General features: G+C 44.8%; 1 protein-coding gene across 2 annotated transcripts in view; it reads right to left on the reverse strand.

The window, feature by feature from the left end:
• Srpk1 (SRSF protein kinase 1) overlaps window positions 1–23332 on the reverse strand; it is a 43619-nt gene extending 20287 nt beyond the window's left edge. Inside the window, exons 1-6 of one of the 2 annotated variants that reach the window (XM_041634707.1) lie at window positions 23226–23332; window positions 22800–22860; window positions 4803–4921; window positions 3147–3255; window positions 2417–2504; window positions 1532–1619 (exon numbers count right to left, since the gene is read on the reverse strand). In XM_041634707.1, coding sequence (XP_041490641.1) covers window positions 1532–1619; window positions 2417–2504; window positions 3147–3255; window positions 4803–4921; window positions 22800–22860; window positions 23226–23238 — 478 coding nt within the window. In that variant the 5' untranslated portion in view covers window positions 23239–23332. The other variant, XM_041634706.1, reaches the window with a different exon arrangement.
• Between the last annotated feature and the right edge of the window lie 442 nt (window positions 23333–23774).

A 23774-nucleotide genomic window follows, 5' to 3' on the forward strand; every position in this document is an offset into this window, starting at 1 on the left:
AGCAGTTTCAGATTTTTATCTCAGTAGTTACTCCCACTGTGAGCACAGCTGGCTGTGGCTCATTGCACATCCCGTGTAGCTAGCTACCCATAAGTCTAAACTTAAGACACGTTGAGCCCCTTATTATAGGATGTAATCGCTCCACTTAAATTTTAAGTATTTATCTTACTTTATGTATGTTGTTTTCCCTAAGTGTGTGTGTGAGACTGTATCTATGTATGTTTGTTTCACATGGCTACAGTGCCCAAGAGACCAGAAGAGGCTATCATGCCCTAGAGCTGAAGTTACAGATGTTAGTGAGCTGCCACGTGGGTGCTAGGGATTGAACCTAATCTTCCTGGAGAACAATAAAAAGAGGTCTTAGCCCCTGGGCCTTCTCCAGCCCCCATTTAAGTTCTAAACATAACAGACACAACAGTTCACACTCTCTTTACTACTAAGGCCTGTTGAAATACATAAGAAAATTTTTCATGAAAAAATTTACAAGATGGCCAGGCATAATAGTCTGTGACTCCCCAACCCTTGGGAGGCAGAAGAATTTTCATTTGAGACTAGCCTAGACTACATAGTGAGATCAAAGTCAGCCTGGGCTACATGGTAAGTCCTTGTCTTTTATTTATTTTTAAAAAGTACTTCCCTTAAGCCACAAAGCTACTTACCATTTTTAGATCTTGATGTTCTTTGCAAAGGGGAATGACTAATATTCTAAAGAAGACGCAGAACAAATAGACATAACCCATATGTATGCCTTGATGCCCACAATAAAAAAAAGGATGTTATTATTGTTTACCTTAAACACAGATGCTGAGTGCACACAGCTAGCATCTTTCTTTGGTAATGAATTATTTCATGATTAATTAGCCTGATTATCTTGAGTTCCATCCCCAGAACTCATGCTTGAAAGAGAACCAACTTCTGAATGTTATTTTCTGGTATACACACCCACACAGACACAGGAAAAAGAACTGACTTCTGAGCATATTTTCCGACACAAACATACATATGAGGTCAGAAGAGAACTCGGAGGAATCAGTTCTTTCCACCACAGGGAACTGGGGATTAAAGATAAACTGAGGGCTGGCTGGAGAGATGCCTCAGAGGGTAAGAGCACTGGCTGCTCTTCCAGAGATCACAAGTTCATTTCCAAGCAACCACATGGTGGCGCATAACCATCTGTAATGAGACCTGGTGCCCTCTTCTGTCGTGCAAGCAGACACTGTACAGGCAGTGCACTGTATACATAATAAATATATTTCAAAAACAAAAACTGAGGGCTAGAGAGGTGGCTCAGTGATTAGGAGCACTTGAAGCTCTTGCAGAGGACCTGGGTTCAATGTCCGTCACCCACATGGCAACTTACAACTGTCTGTAACTCAAGTTCCACGTTATCTGATACCCTCCTTCTGATCTCTGCAGGCACTGAACACATGTGGTGCATATACATACATACAGGCAACACACCCATACACATAGTTTAAAAGATAATAAAATTGAAAAGAAAGAAAAAACTAATTGAGTTCTTAAAGGATACGTGTTCCATTAACACCTGATATTTTAAAGTCATCTAGTAGTTGAACAACCATTTCTCCATTTGGATCGTTCGGGTCTGAATTGCGAACCTGGATTGGAAAGAAGCCGTATCAGCACAAGTGAAGCAATACAGTGGTCAGTCAACAAGAAGGAGAAGGCTGGCCGAGCCTCACTACACACTGCTGTTACCCCAGTTCACCATAAAAAGGACAAGAAAGGCTTCTGGTTAGATAAACGTGTGTTTCCAGGTATAAACCCAATCAAAGATACTGTATTTGTTCTGGGTTGGTCAGGGGTTATTGAGCTGTGGGTTGTGGCCCCTTTGTCAAATTTCTATCTCTAACAGTATTTGCATTATGATTCCTAATAGTAGCACAATTACAGCTGTGAAGTAGCGATAGAAACAACTGTATGTCTGGGGTCACCACAGCATGAGGACTAAAGGATGGCAGTGTCAGCAGGCCGAGACCACTGCTCTAGGCAGTGTCTCTTTTGACAGTCTTACTATGCATCCTCAGCTGGCTGTGAACTCAGACATCAGCATGTTTCTGCCTCCCAAACGCTGGGTCTAAAGGCACGTACCACATCAGGCAGCCATGTCTTTATGATATATAGTAGGCATTACAAACTTAAGTAACTTTTCCTTTGACCAGGGGTATGAAAGCCACTCATGGCAGGGCTGTGTGTAAAGTTCTGCTTACTGGAAACGATGGGGTAAGTGCTTGTATGACGAAACTAACCATGGAATCTATCAATCCCTACAACACGCAGGGAACAAACCCTTCATCTTCCTGTGGCTCCAAGGAGCACTGAGTTTGCAGTAGCCCTTGTCTATGTGACGCTGAGAGCGGGCAGACTCCATGCCACACGGTGACCTCACACTTACTGATTTCAGCAGTCGGATTTCATCTAGTGCTGTTTCTGTGTAATGTTCGGCACTTTTAACTACTTTCATTGCCACAAACTTCTTTCCCCTAAAAAAAAGAAAAAGAACAATGAAAACAATTCAGACTAAATTATTAGATTATCCATCTTTTATCTTTATAGCTAAGATTTAGTGGTGACTGATAAAATGAAGATTTTCGTGCACCTAGGAGTGGCATAAACTGGTCAGATTGAGCTAATAGAAGGCATGCCAGGTAATCTCAGACACCGAGTATCTTCTCTAGTTAACGTCCACCTGATTATGCAGACAGCTAAAATTCTTCATCACAGTTAAGACGTTATAGTAAAATAATTTTGCACTGGTTGGCCTAATTACCTGGATTTTTAACTCTACTCCAGTGAGAAGACAACGATGAATTTCTATTATACAGCATTAACTATGTGTGCAGCCTTGAACCTGGCAGTGCCACCCGCTTTGCTCGCACATTTAGTCAGTCTCTCGCCCCTGGGATGGAGAGGCAGTGTGACTGACTCTTCATAATGGGAAGGCAGAGGGCTGGCCACTGACAACCTGTGCCACAATGAAACCCACTATGTGTAATCAGCATACGGATGCTAATTATTCATCTATAAAAAAGGGAGACAACCTAGAGACAGACCTAGATCACCTCTGGGATGTCAGACAAAACATGAGGTTTATCTCAATCCTTCCCAGAGTCATGCAAACTTACAGAATATCCCATGATAACCACACTGTTGAAAAGTGTCCCCAGCCCAGCTTCCGGATCACATGGTATCTCCCGTTAAACAGATCTCCAATTTTCACAAGGTGATAACCTCCTGAAAGAAACGAGGGGGGGGGGAGTTTTAGCAGAGGAACCCTCGTACCTTGCATCCTGTCAGTACCACGCACCATTTACTGAAGTCTACCATGATCCACCTATGAGACTCTTCAGTCAAACCCACCAGTGTCACTACCTAGCTGTGAGGAAACTGACCCTGATGATCTGCATTACCTCAGCCTGTGCTCACAGTCTACAATACTGCTGGTCCCTCAAAAGCCCAAAGCTCTACTGTAAAACAAACCAAACCAATCTACTATACTGGTCACCTCAAAAATTTTTAAAAGAAAGAATAAGTCAAGCAGTGATGGCATTCATACACCTTTAATCCCAGCACTTGGGAAGCAGAGATAGACGGATCTCTGTGAGTTTGAGGACAGACTGGTCTACAAAGTGAGTTCCAATCACCACTATTAATTTAACTGAAAATACCCACACATAAACCAGAAAACAGTAAGATCTGTTCTTCTAAATATAGGCCAACATGGTGAGTTCCAGGCCAGCCACACAATGAGACCCAGCTCCACCCTCTTATTCCGTAAAACAAAACAAACAAAACAGAAAGAAAGAAAGAAAGAAAACAGAAAAGATTCCTTAGATGCACGTGTTAACACTTCTTTGCTTTTTGGGAAAAGGTCCAAGCTCTCGCAGCCAGCAAAGCAGATCCTCTACCGCATCTACTCTAAGGATCCTAGGAAGCTGCACCAGGAATAAGAGCACAGCTGGATCTGATTGCCCAGCTGCACTCAGCCACCATCACCATGAGAAAAAGGATTATATTATGGTATTTTTCAAAACTCTATATGCCAGCCCAGTGCAGGGGTGTACACCTACAATCACAGCACACACAGGCCAGACTGGTTCCAGAGCCAGCTCTAGTACTGGTGCGCCACTCTCTGAAACCATCAGAGGGAAGCATGGACTGTCACTCTCAGAGGAAAAGAGTTCTCCTTTTCTAAATCAATCTATCTATCTATCTATCTATCATCTATCCATTCATCCATCTTTTAGAGACAGGATCTCTCTACATAGCCCTGGCTGCCCTGGAACTCACAGAAGAGGTCTGCCTGTCTCTGCTTCCCAAATGCTGGGATTAAGAGAGTGCACCACCACTGCCTGGCCTGGAAAATTTTTAAAAGGGCTGAGTGCAGGGGGCACCTGACTATTAATTCTGGCCCTAGTGTGACCCTAGCACTGCCAACAAGTTTAAAAACTTAACATAACTAGGGGATGGAGAGATGGCTTAGCAGTTAAAGAGCACAGGCTATCCTTCCAGAAGACCTGGATTCAATTCCCAACACCCACGTGGAAGCTCACAACTATCTGCAACTCCAGTTCCAGGAGCTATGGCATTCACAACCCAAATGCAGGCAGAACATTAATGCACATAAAAGTAATTATTTAAATTACATATAAAACTAAGAGCCAACACTATTTTCTGCATCTTTCAAAGAAAGAGACAGAGCAAGCAGGCAGCATCAGAACTGCACTGACAGTGACAAGCAGGCACCATGAGGAGCACAGCCCAACACCTTACACGCACACCTTTACAGTAGTCATTGGGGTCCTCCTGCTCATCATCGTCAGACCCCAGGATCTCCTCCTCCTGCTCGGGGATGTCGCTCTCGGAGTGGGGTGCAGAGCCTCGGTGCTGAGTTTCAGGCCTGAGAAATGACATAACATATTAACTCCGAAGTCGGGCAGTAGTGGCACACACCTTTAATCCCAGCACTCAGTAGGCAAGGGAATTCTGTGAGTTCGCAGCCAGCCTGATCTACAAGAGCTGGTTCCAGGACAGCTAGGGCTATACAGAGAAATCCTGCCTTGAAAAACCAAAAAAGAAAAAAAAAATCCTATTAGACAGCAGAGAGGACCTTAAGAGGCGTCACCACCCACCCCACTCCACCACATATCAAAGGCAGCCTCACTCTGTGGCTTTTTTTACCTATAAATATTTTACACACTCCAGAAACAAATTTGTTTCCTGCTTTTCTTTGCCCATTTCTATGTAGTCTCCCGGGTCACCACTGGGTTTCCCTTAGATAGAACACTACTTATTTTGGCATTCTATTTAGCTTGCTTCTGAACTACACTACTGAACAGAAAAATATTTTGTCTTTTGAATATTTTATGAGAATTATTTTCTAAAGTTATACTAGAAAAGAGTCAAAACTTTCTGTCTTTGCAAAAATACACGAAACAGAAATGTACTGACTCTGTGCTGTGATGCCCCTTACTCTACGTAACTTAGTATCACACAGCAGATCATTTTCTAAAAGGTTCAAAATGTGTGATTTATATGATGGGCTAGAGAAGAGACCACATTTCCCTGTGTACAGGACCTTACACCTCCAGCTGCTTGCTACAGAAGGCTTCCAGCCAGACAGCAAGGAAAACACTGTCCTTTTGCTGGGAGTCTCACTGTACTGCCTAGGCTGGCTTCAAACTTCTGGGATCAAGCCATCTTCCTGTGCCAGTATCCTGAGCGCCTGTAACAACTATATTAAAATACTATACCAACTTAGCATTACTTTTAATAGCTGCAGGAAAAAAGTTAATTATCTTTTAAAAAATATTTACTTGCTTGCTGCTCAATAAACTGTTTTGATTACACTGGGGTTTCTTTTTTTCCCCCTTAAAAGATGCTAACAGGAAATAAAATTTACTACAAAACCACCCACATGGTATTGAGACACAAATGCCCTGGTGGGCATCACTAGTAATTCAGGTTCTGATGGTCAGTCCAAACATACTTCCTGGTATGTTTCTGTCCTCCAGGGCACATAGATATAAAACTCATCAATGTTCATTGTTAGTGAAAAATGTCTTTCAAGTAACGAACTGACTCACTTTTTAAATTTTACATTTACTTTGTACAGAAGGGCTCAGGCATGCACACACATGCCTATGTGTGTCAAAAGACAACATGCAGCAGTAGGCATACGGATGCAGGGATTAAACTCAGGTCAGGCTAGACGACAAGCAACTCTAAACTTGCTGGCATAACTGGAAGAAGTAAACTGTAATAACTTATAGGGGCGGGAGAGATGGCTCAGAGGTTAAGAGCACTGGCTGCTCCTCCAGAGGTCCTGAGTTCAATTCCCAACAGTAACATGGTGGCTCACAACCATCCATGAGATCTGGCATCCTCTTCTGGCGGGCAGACATTCACACAAGATAGAACACTACATGCATAATAAATAAATCTCAAAAAAAAAAAAAAAGATTTAAATGCTGGGTGGTGGCTGCGCACACCTTTAATCTCAGTACTCGGAGGAAGAGGCAGGTAGATCTCTGAGTTTGGGGCCAGCCTGGTCTACAGACTGAGTTCCAGGGCTGTCTGTGGTTTCGCACACAAGAATCCAGAATAAAGTGGATACCACACATTGCTACCTCCTACAACTCAGATAACAGTAACTAAAATTGTAATTTTTAAAAATTAGTGAAAGATCAGTTCAGAAAAGCAGACCTAAAAAGAGTAGAATGTTGAGTCCTACAAGTACCATGGAAATGACCAAAATTATTTCCAAATGATCAAAACATCTCCCACGGAAGGCTTTGACTTACAAAATTAAGCAAAGTTCTACTGTCGGTTAAAGAACTTGAAGTAATAAGGGTGGCGGGGCCACTTCCCCAGCACCCCAGCCGCCCGCTCAGCTAGCTTATGCCCCAAAATAATTACACAGACACTGTATTCTTTTAAGCACTGCTTGGCCCTTTAGCTCTAGTTCTTACAGGCTAATTCTCACATCCCGATCAACCCATCTCTAATAATCTGTGAGAACCGGTCTTACCGGGAAGATTCTAGCCTAGTCCATCCTGGGTCGGAGCTTCATGCCGGGAGCGGGGCATGGCGTCTCTGCTGAGGCGTCTGCTCCCGAGAGAGCAGAGCTGTGGAGTCCTTGACCTCACTTCCTCTTCCTCCCAGTATCCTGTCCTGTTTTCTCCTCCCACCTATCCTCTAACCAATAAAATGGGCCAGGGCAGTGCCTTTATTAGCCAATGACCTTCCTCCATCATTTCCCCTTTTTCGGTTTAAACAAAAAAAAAGGCTTTAACATAGCAAAATTACATATAACAAAACAGTTATCAAGTAAAAGTTACAATAATCTTTATCATAACTAAGGAAAACTATAACTATAACTAACTATTCTTAACTCCATCAAAGACTCCAGAAAGATATATTACCTAAGTAAACAAGAACTAAGAAACTTCAAACTCTAGAAATGACAAAGACATCTCACTGTCTGGACAGTCACCCAAAGTTCTTTTGTACCGTTGGGGCATCCATCTTCAGCCTTCAGGCCCATAGTATCCAGCAGACATATCCATCAAGCAGGAAATTCCAAAGGCAGTCACTATCTGCTTGTCCTGAAGAATGTCTCGCAGACTCTCTCATGAATCAGGAACCCAGAAAGATCATCTCACATTTAGGCAAGTTCAGTAGTCCTCTCTCTGCGGGTTCTCTGTTTCCAGTTTATGCAATAGTCCAGGCAAGAACAGTTTCTTGCACAAATGGCTATCAAACTCCATAAGGATCCTCTTCGATGCCCATCTTCCTCTTGAAGTAGATTGGTGCTGCCAGGAGCAGAGTGTCTCATTGTCATGAAAAGTCCTAAGTTATTAAAATATTTTAAATGCCATATTCTGCAGCCTTTGAGAGATATGAAGAATGCCTATCTGAAATATATCTCTATATGTCTAGAAAATCTAACTAACATGACTACAAGCTTTACTATTATCGATGATTATCCATCAACAACCTATACTTCTTAATTATACAGTACATATTTAAATGAACTACACTATCACAATACCTTAATCAAAATCAGAAACACTTATACATATAACAAAATTGACCTTAAATCTCTATCAATAAAGCAAAATCTATACTAATGTAAATTATTCATATCTATATCATATCCCCCTTTAAATGTAAAAGGACGTTTATAAACCATATTTGGGAACATGGGCGCAGTTTTTTCTCTCCAAACTGCTTCCTGCTGAATGGGGGCGTCGTTAATTAGGTCTTTCATAGTATAACCTGTGTGCTAGTTTCATCTCAGTTGGCAGTTGAGCGAAGCAATTTTCTGAAGGTGTTCACACCAACCCTTCAGGAGGGCGTGGTCTATCATACCATATCGGGATAAATGCAATCCACAAGGTCTGATCCTCTGTGAAAACAAAAGAAGAATCTCTTTTCCAAAGTATCATATCCTTAGATCCAAATTCTGAAATCATACCCTCATGATATCCGTTCTGGTTCCACTTGGCAGCCCATATAATGAAATGTCTCTCTGTACTTAGCTCCTTCACAGTCAAAAATTTTAAAGAAAACACAATGTACATAATCCAGACTCTCTGTGAATTTTCCATTTTTATGTGGCTTATTTTTCTTTATTTCTTTTAATCTCTTAACTATCTGTACTCTGTCTCTTTAAAGACTTTACTTTTACTTTTTTAAACTATTAACTTTATTCTCTATATTCTTTTTCTTCTCTCTCCCAAGCCTACGTACATTCATCCACAGTGTGACTCATTTAGTGGTCTGAATCTGTCCTATTGTGAATCTGCAATTTTTTACTATCCAGGGGCACTTTTGATTTGCGCCTTTAAATCACTAGGCGCTTAAGAATCTAAGCTGTGACATTCCTAGGTTAACTTTTTGCTTTTTGAGCGTATATCTTTGACCTGGAATATCTCTGTAGACCAGGCTGTCTTTGAACTCTCAGAGATCCGCCTGTCTCTGCCTCTCAGGCAGTGGGATTAAAGGTGTTTGCTACTACACCTTGAACTCACAGAGATCTGTTTGTCTCTGCCTTCTAGGCACTGGGATTAAAGGCGTGTGCTACCACACACAACAACTCTCTTCCTTTTTTTTTTAACTTTAAGAACTTTAAATTTTAGTCTGCATATATTTTTAACACACTTCAAACCATTTAGAAATTTTCTTTGTCTTTGAATCTCTCTTTACTGTATATCTCTCTTTTTCTGACCACACGAGTCTTTAATTTACCAAGCAATATCAGTAGGATTAAAGGCGTGGCTTTGCCGGCTGGATCCAGCCCATTCCTTAGCTTTCCAGCCTCATGACTGAGGTACTGGCTGTAGCCAGCAAGCGAGCTTCAGCAGCCTTTGCTTGCAAACCGCACAAACCGCCTGCGTAAAAGAGTCAGAGTTTGTCCTGGCAGGACAGCCCAGAAAGCCGGCATTTTTAAACGGCGCAGCTTTTTTCCTGCTACGGCTGAAAACCGAAAATCATGCGTTTAGCTTTTCATCAACACCGTTTAAGTGTTTCGTGGCAGGACCTCTTAATGAGCTGCAGGCTTTGCAGCTAAAGCTGAGTCAGGAAGCCTCTCTTAGATGAAGCGCTTGCTTGCCTCTAGCAAGCAGAGTAGAACCGAGAAATTGTTGCTACCAAGAAACCAGGCACAATGCTTTCATTTTGTTCTAGAATTACTTCCCAAGCTGTCTCAGGCTTTATGTGGAAGCAGTTGTCCACGTGGGCGCCATATGAAGTAATAAGGGTGGCGGGGCCACTTCCCCAGCACCCCAGCCGCCCGCTCAGCTAGCTTATGCCCCAAAATAATTACACAGACACTGTATTCTTTTAAGCACTGCTTGGCCCTTTAGCTCTAGTTCTTACAGGCTAATTCTCACATCCCGATCAACCCATCTCTAATAATCTGTGAGAACCGGTCTTACCGGGAAGATTCTAGCCTAGTCCATCCTGGGTCGGAGCTTCATGCCGGGAGCGGGGCATGGCGTCTCTGCTGAGGCGTCTGCTCCCGAGAGAGCAGAGCTGTGGAGTCCTTGACCTCACTTCCTCTTCCTCCCAGTATCCTGTCCTGTTTTCTCCTCCCACCTATCCTCTAACCAATAAAATGGGCCAGGGCAGTGCCTTTATTAGCCAATGACCTTCCTCCATCAAGAACTCAAGACTCAGGGCTGGAAAGATGGCTCTGTAAGCCCAGAGGACTCAGGTTCAATTCCCAGCACCCACATGTCAGCTCACAACTATCTGTAACTCTAGTTGCAGGGGATCTGACACCCTCACACAGGCAAAACAGCAATTCACGTAAAATAAAAATAAATCATTTTTTACAAACGAAATGATTCAAGACTCAATGTAAAATCACACAGCAATGTCAAGTCCAAGTTGCCCTCCCACACACACACACATAAGAGACGGAATCTTACTCTGAAGGCCTCCATGTTCAGAGTGGATCGTTTATAAGGAAAAAAATTCCTATTGTCAACCTTCAAGTTCCATGCTAAACCTGCCCAGGGTCAGCGTGCACACGCCTGTCTGCTCCCCTCCACTCCCTCGTTTCACCCGCACTCCTCAGTCATGTCTGAAATCCTTATTTTAGCATCATGCTTGACTAACAGGCTAAGAGGCTTGGGAAAATGGCTCACGTTGAGGATTTGGTCCTCTTAGTAGTGGTTCTTTCCAGACTGGTCTTTCCAGGCAGCTTTCCAGCCTGCTCCAATCCCACTCTCTAGCTTCGTGGGACCCACACTGCTCTGCTCACTCTACCTCACAGGCGCCTTCGCTGCTGCCATGATGGCCCGCCTCCTCTTGTTTCCATTTCTAGGAACTCTGGCTCTGCCCTATATTCTAAAACCACTCAGGATTTTTAATAATACTTGCACACGACGCCAAAGAACACTACCCAATTATGAAAAGCTTTTCTTATAAAGACAAAACCAAGGTGCTAGAGAGATGGCTCAGTGGTTAAGAGCACTGTTGCTCTTCCAGAGGACCCAGGTTCAATTTCCAGCACCTGTTTGTAAGTCCAGTTCCAGGGAACCTGACACCCATGGCAAAACACCAATGCACTTAAATAGAAATAAATTAATTAAAAAAAAGACAAAACCAAAGCAGGAAGAGAAACAGAGGAAACAATTAGTAGTAGAGTCTCAAGATCATTAGATCCTCAAAGAAAGATAAAATGACAAATAATAAAATGATAAAATCTCAAAATTAGAGAACCCAATGATGTCTGATGGGCACAAAGAGACTTTTATGCTGGACAGTTACAGTTGGTGGAAGAGGCCCTCCTCGCGTGGGGCAGGGATGAGGACACAGTACACCTTTCAAGCTCAGAATCACTAGACACTGGAGAAAGCTTTTCCAAGAACGAGGAAGGAAAGCTGAAAAACTGTACTTTTAAACTCTTACCTGTTTACAATGTTTATGTTCAAATCAACAGTATCTTCCATCTTTAAGAACCCAAAGCATATAATAAAAATTTAGTACATCAATAAAAGCCCTAACAAACCTTGACATTGTCAACAGCAAACACTGGCAGTGCTAAGCTTTCAAAGTCGTCAAGCCGGGGCCAGAGATGGCTCAGCAGTTAAGCACTTTCAGTTCAGAGTCCAGGCCCAGTTCCCAGCACCCACACGGTGGCTCACAACTGCCTGCAGCTCCTTTCTAGGGGTCTGCTGCTCTCTTCTGACCTGTGCTATTGCTGCACACATCTGGTACACACATGGACACCGAGGCTCATACAGCCACACATAAAATACAACAAATAAACATGTATTTTTAAAATTGTAATTTGTGTATGACCATTTTGCCTGCACGTATCAACATGTACTATGTGTGCCCAGTACCCAGGGAGGTCAGACGAGGGCTGGGAACTGAGTTACGCATGGCTGTATGACACAAACTGTAACTGGGTTCTCTGCAGTTTCCCCGCCCTCAGCTTCTCTTCTCCAAAAGGATCACAAGTCAGTTGTTCCTACAGAGTATCTGGGTACATACACCCTTCCTTGCAACAAGCAACAACACAGTGCTTAAGGCATTCCTTGTTGGGACAGGTCTCAGTCATGACCCTCCTGCCTTTCTAAGTAGTGATAAGGAAGCCTAGTTCTTGGCCCTCCACAGATAAACTGCTGTGGCACACAGTTCACACACACACAATGAAATATTTTCTTTTAAAAATCCACTCCACTTTATTACCTCAAAACAACAACCAGAGTGAATACAGCAGCTGACTTTCAGCAGTGGAGGAACAGGCAGAGTCAAGGACTTGGTAACCCAGCATAATTCCCAACTACAGTCGAAATAGTTACCTAAAACAAATAAATGTAGCTTCTGTCCAAGCAATTTCTCTTTGCAACAGATGAGGACCATTACAGAAACCCATAAACGGTTAAGCTGCAGAGAACTAATGATTACACGGTGACCAGCCCCAGGTGATAGACTACAACACAATTCCTATATCTAAGAATCAGGGACTGCGGCAGAAGAGGAAGAGGAAACGTAAGAGCCAGAGGAACAGCGAGTTTGCTGTGAGACTGCATCTCCTAAAAATACCAGTTATGAGCTGGGCGTTGGTGGTACACGCCTTTAATCACAGCACTTGGGAGGCAAACGCAGAGGCAGGGGGACCTGAGTTCAAGCCAGCCTGGTTTACAAGAGCTAGGTACAGGGCAGACTCAAAAAAAAAAAAAAAGAAGTTCGTGTTTTAGTTGCTAAATAAAATTAAAATGTAAATCCTAAAACTAAATGCATATGGAAAATAAGCCCAACTATATGTTGATAAAATAAAAGTCAAGAACGTATTAGTCGAATTAATCTTGGGTATAGGACTCCAACTGTACACTTAAACTATAACCTGAGGATTATAGACACCAAGAAGCCTCAGGAGACCTGGTGCTGGTACTGATGTCTAACCTTCAAACTGTCTTGTGTGCTATAGAGAGAAACAGAATAAATAAAAGATCCACTAAGAGGATGGAGGAAGCCTTCAAATGCTCAATGGGAGAAGCTAAAGACAATCTGAATTGGAAATACCACATACTACAGAGATACTGTTTCAAAGCAATGGGGCCTATACCCAATAGGTCTCTGTCCTCCAGGTCTGCTGATAGGGCCGAGAGACAATGGAAACTTGATGGAAATGACAGTCCTTTGGCGATCCAGGGAATCACCATTTGGAGCAGGAAAAGCATGCAGTGAGCTTGGGTAGCTAGTCAGAGTTTAAACACTAGACTAGCCAGATGGTGGTGGCACATGCCTTTAATCTCAGGAGGCAGAGGCTAGCAGATCTCTGTGAGTTCGAGACCAGCCTGGTCTACAGAGGGAGTATGCTCCAAAGCTACAGAGATACTCTGCCTCGAAAAAAAAAAAAAAAAAAAGAAAAGAAAAAAGAAACAGGACTAAATTTAAGGCTTGAATCACGCCTGAATTCTGGATGCAAACAAGAATGCTGTAGGGGTATGAGAGTATGCTCAAGGGCTGTGCCTGCTCAGATACTCAAGCCTTTGCTCTCAATCTTGTCCATTCTTGCAGAGTGATTAGGGAATTGTGGTCCTTAAAGGATAAGGCCATTCTCAGGCTCGTGCTCAAGCTCTTAGGTGCTATGTCACGACCTTTATTACTTTAAAAAAGTTACCACATAGTCAGCTTTACTCATGAAGATACAAAACAGGGAACCACCAAGAAAAGCTACCAACATCACTGCGGACTGACAGAACCTGATGTCAGTCACAGTCGAGGGTAAGGAGGTGGATTCCACAGACCGAGGAAACTTCTGGTAATTTCAAGGGTGCATGTGCTGGCACAGTCCACATACATACATATATAGACACAAATACAACAAAATGTCGAGAACTAGTGAATATGATACATTATGGGCACTTACAATCAAAGAAACGTAAAGTACTGAAATGCTATTTTCACATATCAGAATGTAGAAAATGAGCAACATTTTTTTTTTGTGTATGCCAATACACAAGTGTGATTGGGGACATCCATGGCAGGTGTGTGGAGGTCAGAGGGCAACTTTCAGACGTTCTTTCCTTCAACCATGTGAACTCTGGGGACTGACCTCAGGCCAGCAGGCAAGACAGCAAGTACCTCCACCTGTTACTCATCTCCCCAGCCCCAACATTATTGTTTTCTGTAATGGGCTTGTAGACAAGAGGCAATGTTAAGATTTAGACGAATTAATACTGTATTAATACTTGCCATTTTAATTATATTGTGGTTATACAGGTGAGCGTCAACTCTTAAATAAATGGAGAATGCTGTTTGAATCTTTTTTTTTTTTTTTTTTTTTGATTTTTCGAGACAGGGTTTCTCCGTAGCTTTTGGTTCCTGTCCTGGAACTAGCTCTTGTAGACCAGGCTGGCCTCGAACTCACAGAGATACGCCTGCCTCTGCCTCCCGAGTGCTGGGATTAAAGGCGTGCGCCACCATCGCCCGGCTGCTGTTTGAATCTTAATCATGGGTTAAGTCTTGTTTTCTAAGCATTCACATTTTCATCCTGTATCCAAGGCACTTTTCTTTCCTCTTCAGCTGCTCTGCCACTTTTATTAAAACAGAGTCTCACTAGGTAGACCTCGCTGGTCTGGAACTCACCATGTAGACCAGGATAATCTCAAACTCAGAGCCTGCCTGCCTCTGCATTCCAAAGTATAAGGCCCATCATTCTTTGATCCAAGTTCATCCGTTGGGCCTTTGTCCCAACCAGTTTCCCAAGGAGAGCTGGCTGAGTGTGAAAGGAGTTGAGCAGTCACAATGGCTCTACAAAGAGTGGGTTTGTTAAAATGCACAGCTACAGAGCAGCTGCAGGAGGGGAGCACCGCATAAGGTCCTGGTGTATCACAACTCCATGACTTTGGTAAGTCCTACTTTATGAAGTTCTAGTTGGGATGAGGATGTAGCTCAGTCACTAACATGCTTACTTAGCATGTTCATAGTCCCGGCTGAGTTTCATCCCCAACACTGCATAAAAACAGCATGACAGTTACATGTAATTTTCAAGGCCAGTCTGGGATACATGAGGCCATTTCAAAATACAACAAACAAACTAAAACAAAGTTCTGTCACAGTGGCCTCCCCTGTAAAAAAACAAAACAAAAGCAAGCAGAAATGATCCCCTCTCACTGAATTTCGGAGAAAACAAGATTCTCATACTCAGGCAGTTTTCGAACACAACCTCTAGCAATGTGTGTAGGAAAACAGGAAAGGGAGTGTGTGTGTGTGTACAGGTGTACCAGGCATGTACTGGACGCTGGAAATGCAGCCAGGAGCGGAGAAGAGTGTCTTCACTGCACATATCGTCCATGAATGCAACAAAAAGTTCCACCAGCAAACTGCAGGGCCCCATCAAGGCCCTACTCTCCAGGAAACCCATGTTCTCAGGGGACGGAGGCTGAGAAGGGCTACAGAAGGAAGCGGAGGGGTGAAGGGAGTATGCTTTCACTGTTCTAATAGCATCGTGACATTTAAGTAAGGAAGCACCGCACTTTATCCTGAATAACACAAAACTAAGTAAACTGACACTCAGACAGGGGAGCTGATTTGGAGATGCTATGCTTTGAAGTTAAGAAATGATTTCACTCAAGTTTCAAAAAAAAGTAAGCTACAAGCTTAGAAACTGGAAAGACGGGTCAGTGGTTAGAACACCGGCTGCTTTTGCAGAAGACCTGGTTTTGATTTCCTGTACCCACATGGTTGTTCACAACCATCTGTAACTCCAAGGGCATCGTTTGCACATGGTACACAGATACAATGCAGGCAAAACACGCATACACATAAAATAAATGGCAAAAAAGGAGAAACTCTTACCGGAGGCTCTTGTATTATAAAACCAAAAGGAACAACCTTTTGAGTTACACAGTAAAACACAACCAACCTGATTGTCAGGCCAGGTGATTCAGAGGTAAAGGGATTCATGACTATTAGTTTGATACAACAAGAATAAGAAATGTCACAAAAGTCAAAAGTGAAAGAAAGGAAGAGGACCAGAAGAGGTCAGTGCTGGCCCGGCATGCACTGGTATCTTCTGAACCTTGTGATCTACAGACAGGAGCACCCACATTTAACACAGCATCGGAAGCAGGTGGGTGGTAACCTGCCAGCTCCTCTACAAAATCTAGATCCTAGCTCATCACCTTTCTTTGCTTCCCCTGTTTGTTTTAAGATAGGGTTTCTCTATGTATCCCCAGCTGTCCTATTACTCTCTTCTGTAGACCAGATTGGCCTCAAACTCAGAGATCCACCTCCCTCTACCTCGTTTTTAACAGGAGAATCTGCAAGCACCCCACAGTTATTTTAACATTTTAACTAAATCTGGGGATTAGATTTTTGCACAATCTGGGTTGGCAAACCCAAATCATACTGTAGAAACACCCGTGCGAGCAAAATAAACATATAAACCTGCTAAGGGAGAAAATATTTCTGGCAAAAATCTTTAGAGATGCAATTTTAAAAGCACAAACTTAAATTTTAACATTAACACTAAGAATTTCAGAAGAATTAGTGGAAAAATGGGGAAAAAATTAGGAAAAGTGGAAAATGGAAAAAAATTGTGTTAAAACACATCAAGTCCAAAAAGCCTGTAAGAAGGTGAGAAATACAAATATTCCACATGACAAAGGACATACCGTTTGGGGCTGGAGAGATGGCTCAGTGGTTAAGAGCATTGCCTGCTCTTCCAAAGGTCCTGAGTTCAATTCCCAGCAACCACATGGTGGCTCACAACCATCTGTAAAGAGGTCTGGCGCCCTCTTCTGGCCTTCAGGCATACAGACAGAATATTGTATACATAATAAATAAATAAAAAAAAAAGGACATACCGTTTATAAACAGCTCTTAACGCAAAACTGGCCAGATGATGGTGGCACACACCTTCAATCCCAGCATTGGGAGGTTGAGGCAGGCCCATCTCTGAGTTTCTGCCTCACATTGACAGCCAAGGCTACAATGTCTCAAAAAACAAAAAACAAACAAAAATCTTTAAAAACAAAAGGATCCATAATCCAGTATAAAAATCAGTAGTGCAGGTGGGGTGGTGGTGGTGCATGCTTTTAATCCCAGCACTCAGGAGGCAGAGGCAGGCAGATCTGAGTTCGAGGCCAGCCTGGTCTATAAGAGATAGTTCCAGGACAGGCACCAAAGTTGAAGAGAAATCCTGACTCAAAAAACCATCATCAGTAGTACAGCACGTGCCTAGTATGCAGAAGCCCTGGGCTCAATCTTTAGTACAGGGTAAGGAAAGCCAAACAAGATGCCCTGCAGACTTGCCAGGTCTGGAAAAGACCCAAGCACTGCTCCTGTGGACTACTGTCCCTGAGCCTGGGACTCCAGAAGCACCGTCCCCTGCTGTTCTGCAGGCCATTGTCTCAATGCACCTCTACCACCCGATTAACGCACCTCCTATCTGCACCCCCAACCCTTATCTTCCTGCCTGAGCACCTAGCACACTATGAACTTTCACACTTAGTAATTTCTTACTGTTTCCAAATTTCATTTTGTTTATGTGTATGGGTGTTTTGCCTGGATGTATGTATGTGTATCACATGCATGCCTGGTATCCCAGGAGGTCAGGGGATGGCGCCGTGAATCTAGGTGGAGAGGAGCCAGTGTTTTAACTGCTGAGGCTTTCACTTGAGGCCCTCATTCTCCTTCAGTGCTGTAGCCCAAGAGAGGCAAACAAGGACTCTGGAGTGGCCAGGGGTGACATGAGCTAATCTGGTTAAACAAAACCTTTGCAGAGAGAACACATGGATAATATGAATCAAAATCTAAGATGATCCGAAGGAACTATCTATAATAATGGCAATGATACACACCCATCCCAATCATTTATTTACCTAACCTGCAAGTTCAGCCAGAAACTAAAATGAGCCAACAAAGGGCCAATTAATGCTACAAAAACTACTCAGGACATTAACTGGGGTAAAGTATGACCAAAGAGTCCATTTGGGGGTCTTATAAAAGTTTTTGTTTGTTGGGGCTGGAGAGATGGCTCAGCGGTTAAGAGCATTGCCTGCTCTTCCAAAGGTCCTGAGTTCAATTCCCAGCAACCACATGGTGGCTCACAACCATCTGTAAAGAGGTCTGGTGCCCTCTTCTGGCCTTCAGGCATACATGCAGAAAGAATATTGTATACATAATAAGTAAACAAACAAGTTTTTGTTTGTTGCTGGGTGGTAGTGGCACACGCCTTTAATCTCAGTACTTGAAAGGCAGAGGCAGGCAGATCTGAGTTTGAGGCCAGCATGGTCTACAGAGTCCAGGACAGTCAGGACTACATAGAGAAACCTTGTCTCAGAAAAACCACAAATAAGTAAATAAATAAATAAATACCATGTATGTCTGTTAACAGGCAGTAAACTAGGGTAGCCCACTTACTGAAACACTCAGAGAGGCTGCTCCTTGTGTATCAATATGGAAACGTGGTGAAGAAAGCCAACCTTAAAAAATACCAGATGGGAGCATGCACACTGCATGAAGTGACAGAGAACTAAGTTCCAAGGGTCACACAGACTGGTTCTGCTTACAGTCTCCCTTATAATTTTCACTGTAACAATTTACATTTATGGAAAACAGATAACAGTATCTCCTTCCCAACTTAGAGTAGTAGAATGAGCAGAAGCATTTCCCCAGCTCAATCACACCACACCTAGAAGGCTATTCAACTGCAAGCACAGGAAAAACTGTCACCACTCCACCTCCCAAGCCAAGTAATGACACAGGTGTGAAACCCACTCTCGCTCCTGGGCTCCAAACCATTGAAAAGCAATGAACTACTACTGGGCCTAAAAGCTTATGGCAAACAAAGAAAGGTGTGAGAGCAAGCCCTGCAAACGCACACAGGCGCACGCGTGTGCACACACACACAAGCCCTGCTGCACACACCGGAATACAGGGAAAAGGCACATCATGCTTCTCAGAGTAACCCCTCCAGGTTTACTGACAAGCTTTTCCCCTCAGGCTCTACCTTATTTGTCCCCAACACACTAAGGCACTGGCTACAGAGCATGCCAGACCCAGTCCTAAATCTCCAGACCTCTAAAGAGGTAAATCTGCAAACCACCTACAAAGCAAAACTCATCACCACCCAACTAGTTAATGCCAATAAATAGAGAATGTCTAGCCTGGCATGTGGCACATGACCTTAGTCCCAGCACAAAGCAGGCCAATCTATATGAGCTCATCTATACAGTGAATTCTAAGACGGCCAGGGCGAGAGAACGAGCGTGAGAGACAGGACAGAGACATAGATAGACCGAGACCCTGACAGACCCTACTTAGGGAATTTAAAAAAAAAGGAAAAGGGAGGGGAGAAAAAGAGAGAGAGAACAAAAGAACGAAAGAAAGTCCAGGGCTGGAGAGATGGCTCAGAGGTTAAGAGCACTGGCTGCTCTTCCAGGGTCCTGACTTCAATTCCCATCAACCACATGGTGGCTCACAACCATCTATCATGAGATCTAGTGTCCTCTTCTGGCGTGAAAGCATACATGCAGGCTGCATACATAATAAATAAATAAGCTTTAAACAAAAAGAAAAAAGAAAGTTCAAAGAAGCAAGGTGGAGAAGCGACTGTCCCAATAAGACAAGTTTATTCCCATAACCCTTCCGCACAAAGACCCGAAGGATCTGCAGGGACTGTGCTCTGGAGGCAGGAGCCCTGCCCTAGCCACGCTCCATGGCCATGGTGTACTCCTTCAAATGCCTGAGTTTCACAGGACCCACATAGCATCTGGACAATCCATTCCTTCGGTACCACATCATGTCCCTATTATATATAGGGTGCACTTGAGAATATTCTAAGACTGTTCCCGTGAATGCTTGCTTTTTGTACTGGTCAGTCCTGACCACCTTTCACTATGGTTGAGCTACTGGTCATAAAGGTATTTTTAAGACTAACTTTGTCCAAGGTCAGCCTGCAATCAGAACTCAAAATCAGATCTGTCTTACTCAGAAGACCAGACTATGGCAGGCCTTCCCAACAGCTTACTGTTACAGATCAGCCAAGGTGTCAGGAATGCAGTCAGAAACAGGGTCCAGTTACCTGGGCCAGGCCGGGCTTCTGACACAGGACTCTAAACAAGTTAATCAGACATTTCAACTTCTCGGGTTACACCAGTAAAATAACTGCTAGATCTTTATTCTGCGATGCTACAGAAGGGCTGCAAAGAGATAAGTAAGAATACAGACAACTCCAAGTCACCTGCAGTAGTGAGCATATTTTTTTAGTACAAAGCAGGTATGCCTGCTTTTTTTTTTTTTTTTTTTTTTTTTTTTGATTTTTCGAGACAGGGTTTCTCCGTAGCTTTTGGTTCCTGTCCTGGAACTAGCTCTTGTAGACCAGGCTGGCCTGGAACTCACAGAGATCCGCCTGCCTCTGCCTCCCGAGTGCTGGGATTAAAGGCGTGCGCCACCACCGCCCGGCGGTATGCCTGCTTTTGAAAGCAGGTACATACAGGGCAGGTGAGATGGCTCAGTGGGTACACCAGGCCTAATGACCCAAGATCAACCCCTGGGGAAGGGAGGATCAACTTCTAAAAGTTGGCCTCTGGGCTACACATTCACACTTCAGCACACGGACACTAAGTAAATGTCTATATACATACACTGCATGCCCAACCTAGACAATCTAAGTATGTGACCATCCACACATTCACCTACCAAATGACAGTTTGATCCACCCTAATGTCAAAATTCCATGTCTTACACAGGACAGGTGGCCTGGAAGATAAAACTTCTAAGAACAAACCAAATGGGTGATTAGGCAACAGAGTATGATGGCACAAGATCAGTAATCCTATGATTCTGGAGACTGAGGCAGGAGGATCACTACAAGTTCAAGACCAGCTTAGCCTACATAGTGAAACTCTTGATTCAAGATCCTTTTCAACCAAGCACGTGGCCGCACGCCTTTAATCCCAGCACTAGCGAGGCAGAGGCAGGAGGATCCCTGTGAGTTCAAGGCCAGTCTGGTCTACGGAGTGAGAGTTCCAGGACAGGCTCCAAAGCAACACAGAGAAACCCTGTCTCAAAAAAACAAAAACAGAAAAGAATGTCTGTTTTGGAAAAAGAAAAAAAATCATTTCCTTCTTCTATCTGAAAACACATTATAAAACACGTTCACACAGATTCCCCAACAGACACGGAACAGGCAGATCTTTGTAAATTCGAGGCCAGCCTGGTCTACAAATCGAGATCCAAGACAGCTAGGACTGTTACACTGAGAAATCCTGTCATGAAAAAAACTAAAAAAAAATAAACAAAACAAAACAAAAAAAACAAAACTTAAACAACAACAAAAAAGAAACATAGTTCTGGACAATCCCTACACATAATCATAACACAAGAACCTAAGGACTCTCCCATCTGCCCACACCTTGGTCAAGTGCTTACAAAACAAAAACATTTCCTAAGACACACAACAGAAAATGGAGCAAGAGGTGATAGTCACTCACTACTCTGGCCCTACTCAAAGAAGTCATTGCACTGCATTCCCAAAAACAACACACCCAACCCACCCAAATCTGGAACTGTCATTCAGCAAGGTGACCTAGAGAACTCTAATTCTGTTACACCAGCCCAACCCCAACTGGATGGTGGATGGTGCCCGACACAAAACTTCAGATTAAGGGAAAAGCCACAGAAAATAATGTGCCTGAAATCAAGAGCTGGGCAGAGAACTTTGTAAAACGACCTCGAGGAGCTTTTGCAACTAAATGTTAGCACAAGAGTGTTTTTGTTTGGGGCTTTTTCAATACACGGCTTGTTATGCAACAGCTCTAGCTGTCCTGGAACTAGTTCTGTAGACTGGGATAGCCTCGAACTCACAGAGATCCACCTGCCTCTGACTCCTGAGTGCTGGGATTAAAGTCTTGTGCCACCACCGCCGGGTTACAAGAGCGTTCTTAATGTTGAACTCTAAACTCGCTCGCCTGGCTTGGTGTTGCAAACATTTAATCCCAGCCCTCTCGAAGAAGAGCCAGACAGGTCTCTAAGTTCCAGGCCAGCCAATGCTAAACCAAGATTTGCTGAAACCTTCCACCCGGCGGGTTTCTATCAGGCGTGCCCTCTTTTTTGCACCATCACTAAACCACTATCACGCATCAGATAGGACAAGCGTGGCACTCGGTCCACCAAGCCAGAATCACCCAAACGGCAGCTGTAATTAGACTCCAACATTGCTGTGCTAACTCCATTCGATTGAGGACCTGATACTCGCCCGCCAACAGTGCACAACGTGGTTATCCCCCACACGCTGCAGGCTGAGGACAGCGATGCAGCAGACTTAGGAGGAAGACTAAACGGGGGAGGGGGGGTGTTTCCCGCCGCCCTCCTCTACCCAAGAATGCATGCGGTTGGCAGGACCAAGAGTAAACAGGGAAAATTCATTCAACAATTTTCCTACGGCCTAGCGTGCAGACAGACACAGGAGGCAAGTCAAGACGCTGCGGATCCAGGAAGGGAGTGCGAACAGAGTTCATAAACAGCAGGTAATGATTACCAGCTTCGGCCGCCGGCCCACACTTGGGCTTCCTCGGTGGAGTTGGGGAGCGGTTCCGGGCAGGCTCCGGTCCTTTCCAGCAGGCCCGGCGCCCCAGCTCCCTTCCACATGGTTCCCGGAGAGCGATTCACCCAGCAGCCCAAAAGCCATGTGGCGGGATGGAACTGGGGGAGCCGCCCGGACACCGTGTACGTCCGAGGCGCGCGAACCGGGAGGAGGTCCCCGAGGAGACGCTAAGGGCGGGATGTTGGGGTACCAGACTCACTTTCTTTGGGCTTTGTCCTTCTTGGCCTTGGTCCTTTTCTTTCGGGCCTGGAGCGCGAGCACTGCGGGAGAGAAGGATGGGTGAAGGGCCGATGGAAGAGGGAGGAGGGGGATGGCGCGAGAACGCGGGGCGGAAGGGCCTGCGGCTGCGGACCGAGCGCGGGGCCGGCTGCCCGCGGTGCACGGCGACTGCGCGGCTCGGTGCGCCCGCAGGGGCTCGGGCCGGCCATGAGGCCTCGCCACCCCGGCCTGGGGGCTGCGGAGCGAGGGGCGGGGACGGGCGGACGCCCGGGGACGCCGCGGCCAAGGGGAGAGCGGCTAGGGAGAAGCGGCTTCTGAGGGCCGCGACAAGCAGCGAGGAGAGGCGCCCGGCGCCCACTCGGGGGCCGCAGTCATTCCTCGTGGCGGAGGCCGCTCCGCAGCTCACCTTTCCGCTCCATGGCGAGACCGGTAACCGCCAGGCGCCTGCGCACTCGAGTGACGGCGACTCGGGCTCCCGCCGCGGCCCAAATCCCAGCTCTTCCTCCTGGCGCGCGCAGGCCCCGCCTCCGGGCCCGTCCGGCCACGCCCCGCGCGCGTGCGCAGTGGGCACGTAGCCTACCACCTGCTCCAGGGAGGGCTGCAGAGGAGTAGAGAGGATCGAGGAGGGCGTCCTAAGCCGAAACCTCGTGTGCATGGGTCTGGTTTTAGTGGCCGGGCTGGAAAGCGCGGGGCGTTGAGAAGTTCTTGCCTCCTGAGGAAGGTCGGAGCCCCGCAGTCAGTCGGGAATAACCTCAGCTTCCCAGCCTGCAAGAAAGGATTAACCAAACGTGTCCAGTTCCTTCCTGAGCTATTTGTAAGGGCCAATTAAGACACTAAAGAAAATGGGATAATATCTTTGTACGTGGATTCACACAGAATAAAGTCTGGAGGGTGGAAACGTGTGGCAGCTATCATGGTTTAAGAAAACCTGGGCCCGCAGCCCAGGTGGATCTCT

The sequence above is a fragment of the Microtus oregoni genome, unplaced genomic scaffold (genome assembly GCF_018167655.1).
Source record: "Microtus oregoni isolate MIOR12 unplaced genomic scaffold, Mior012 000046F_ref0000063, whole genome shotgun sequence".
Taxonomy (NCBI): domain Eukaryota; kingdom Metazoa; phylum Chordata; class Mammalia; order Rodentia; family Cricetidae; genus Microtus; species Microtus oregoni.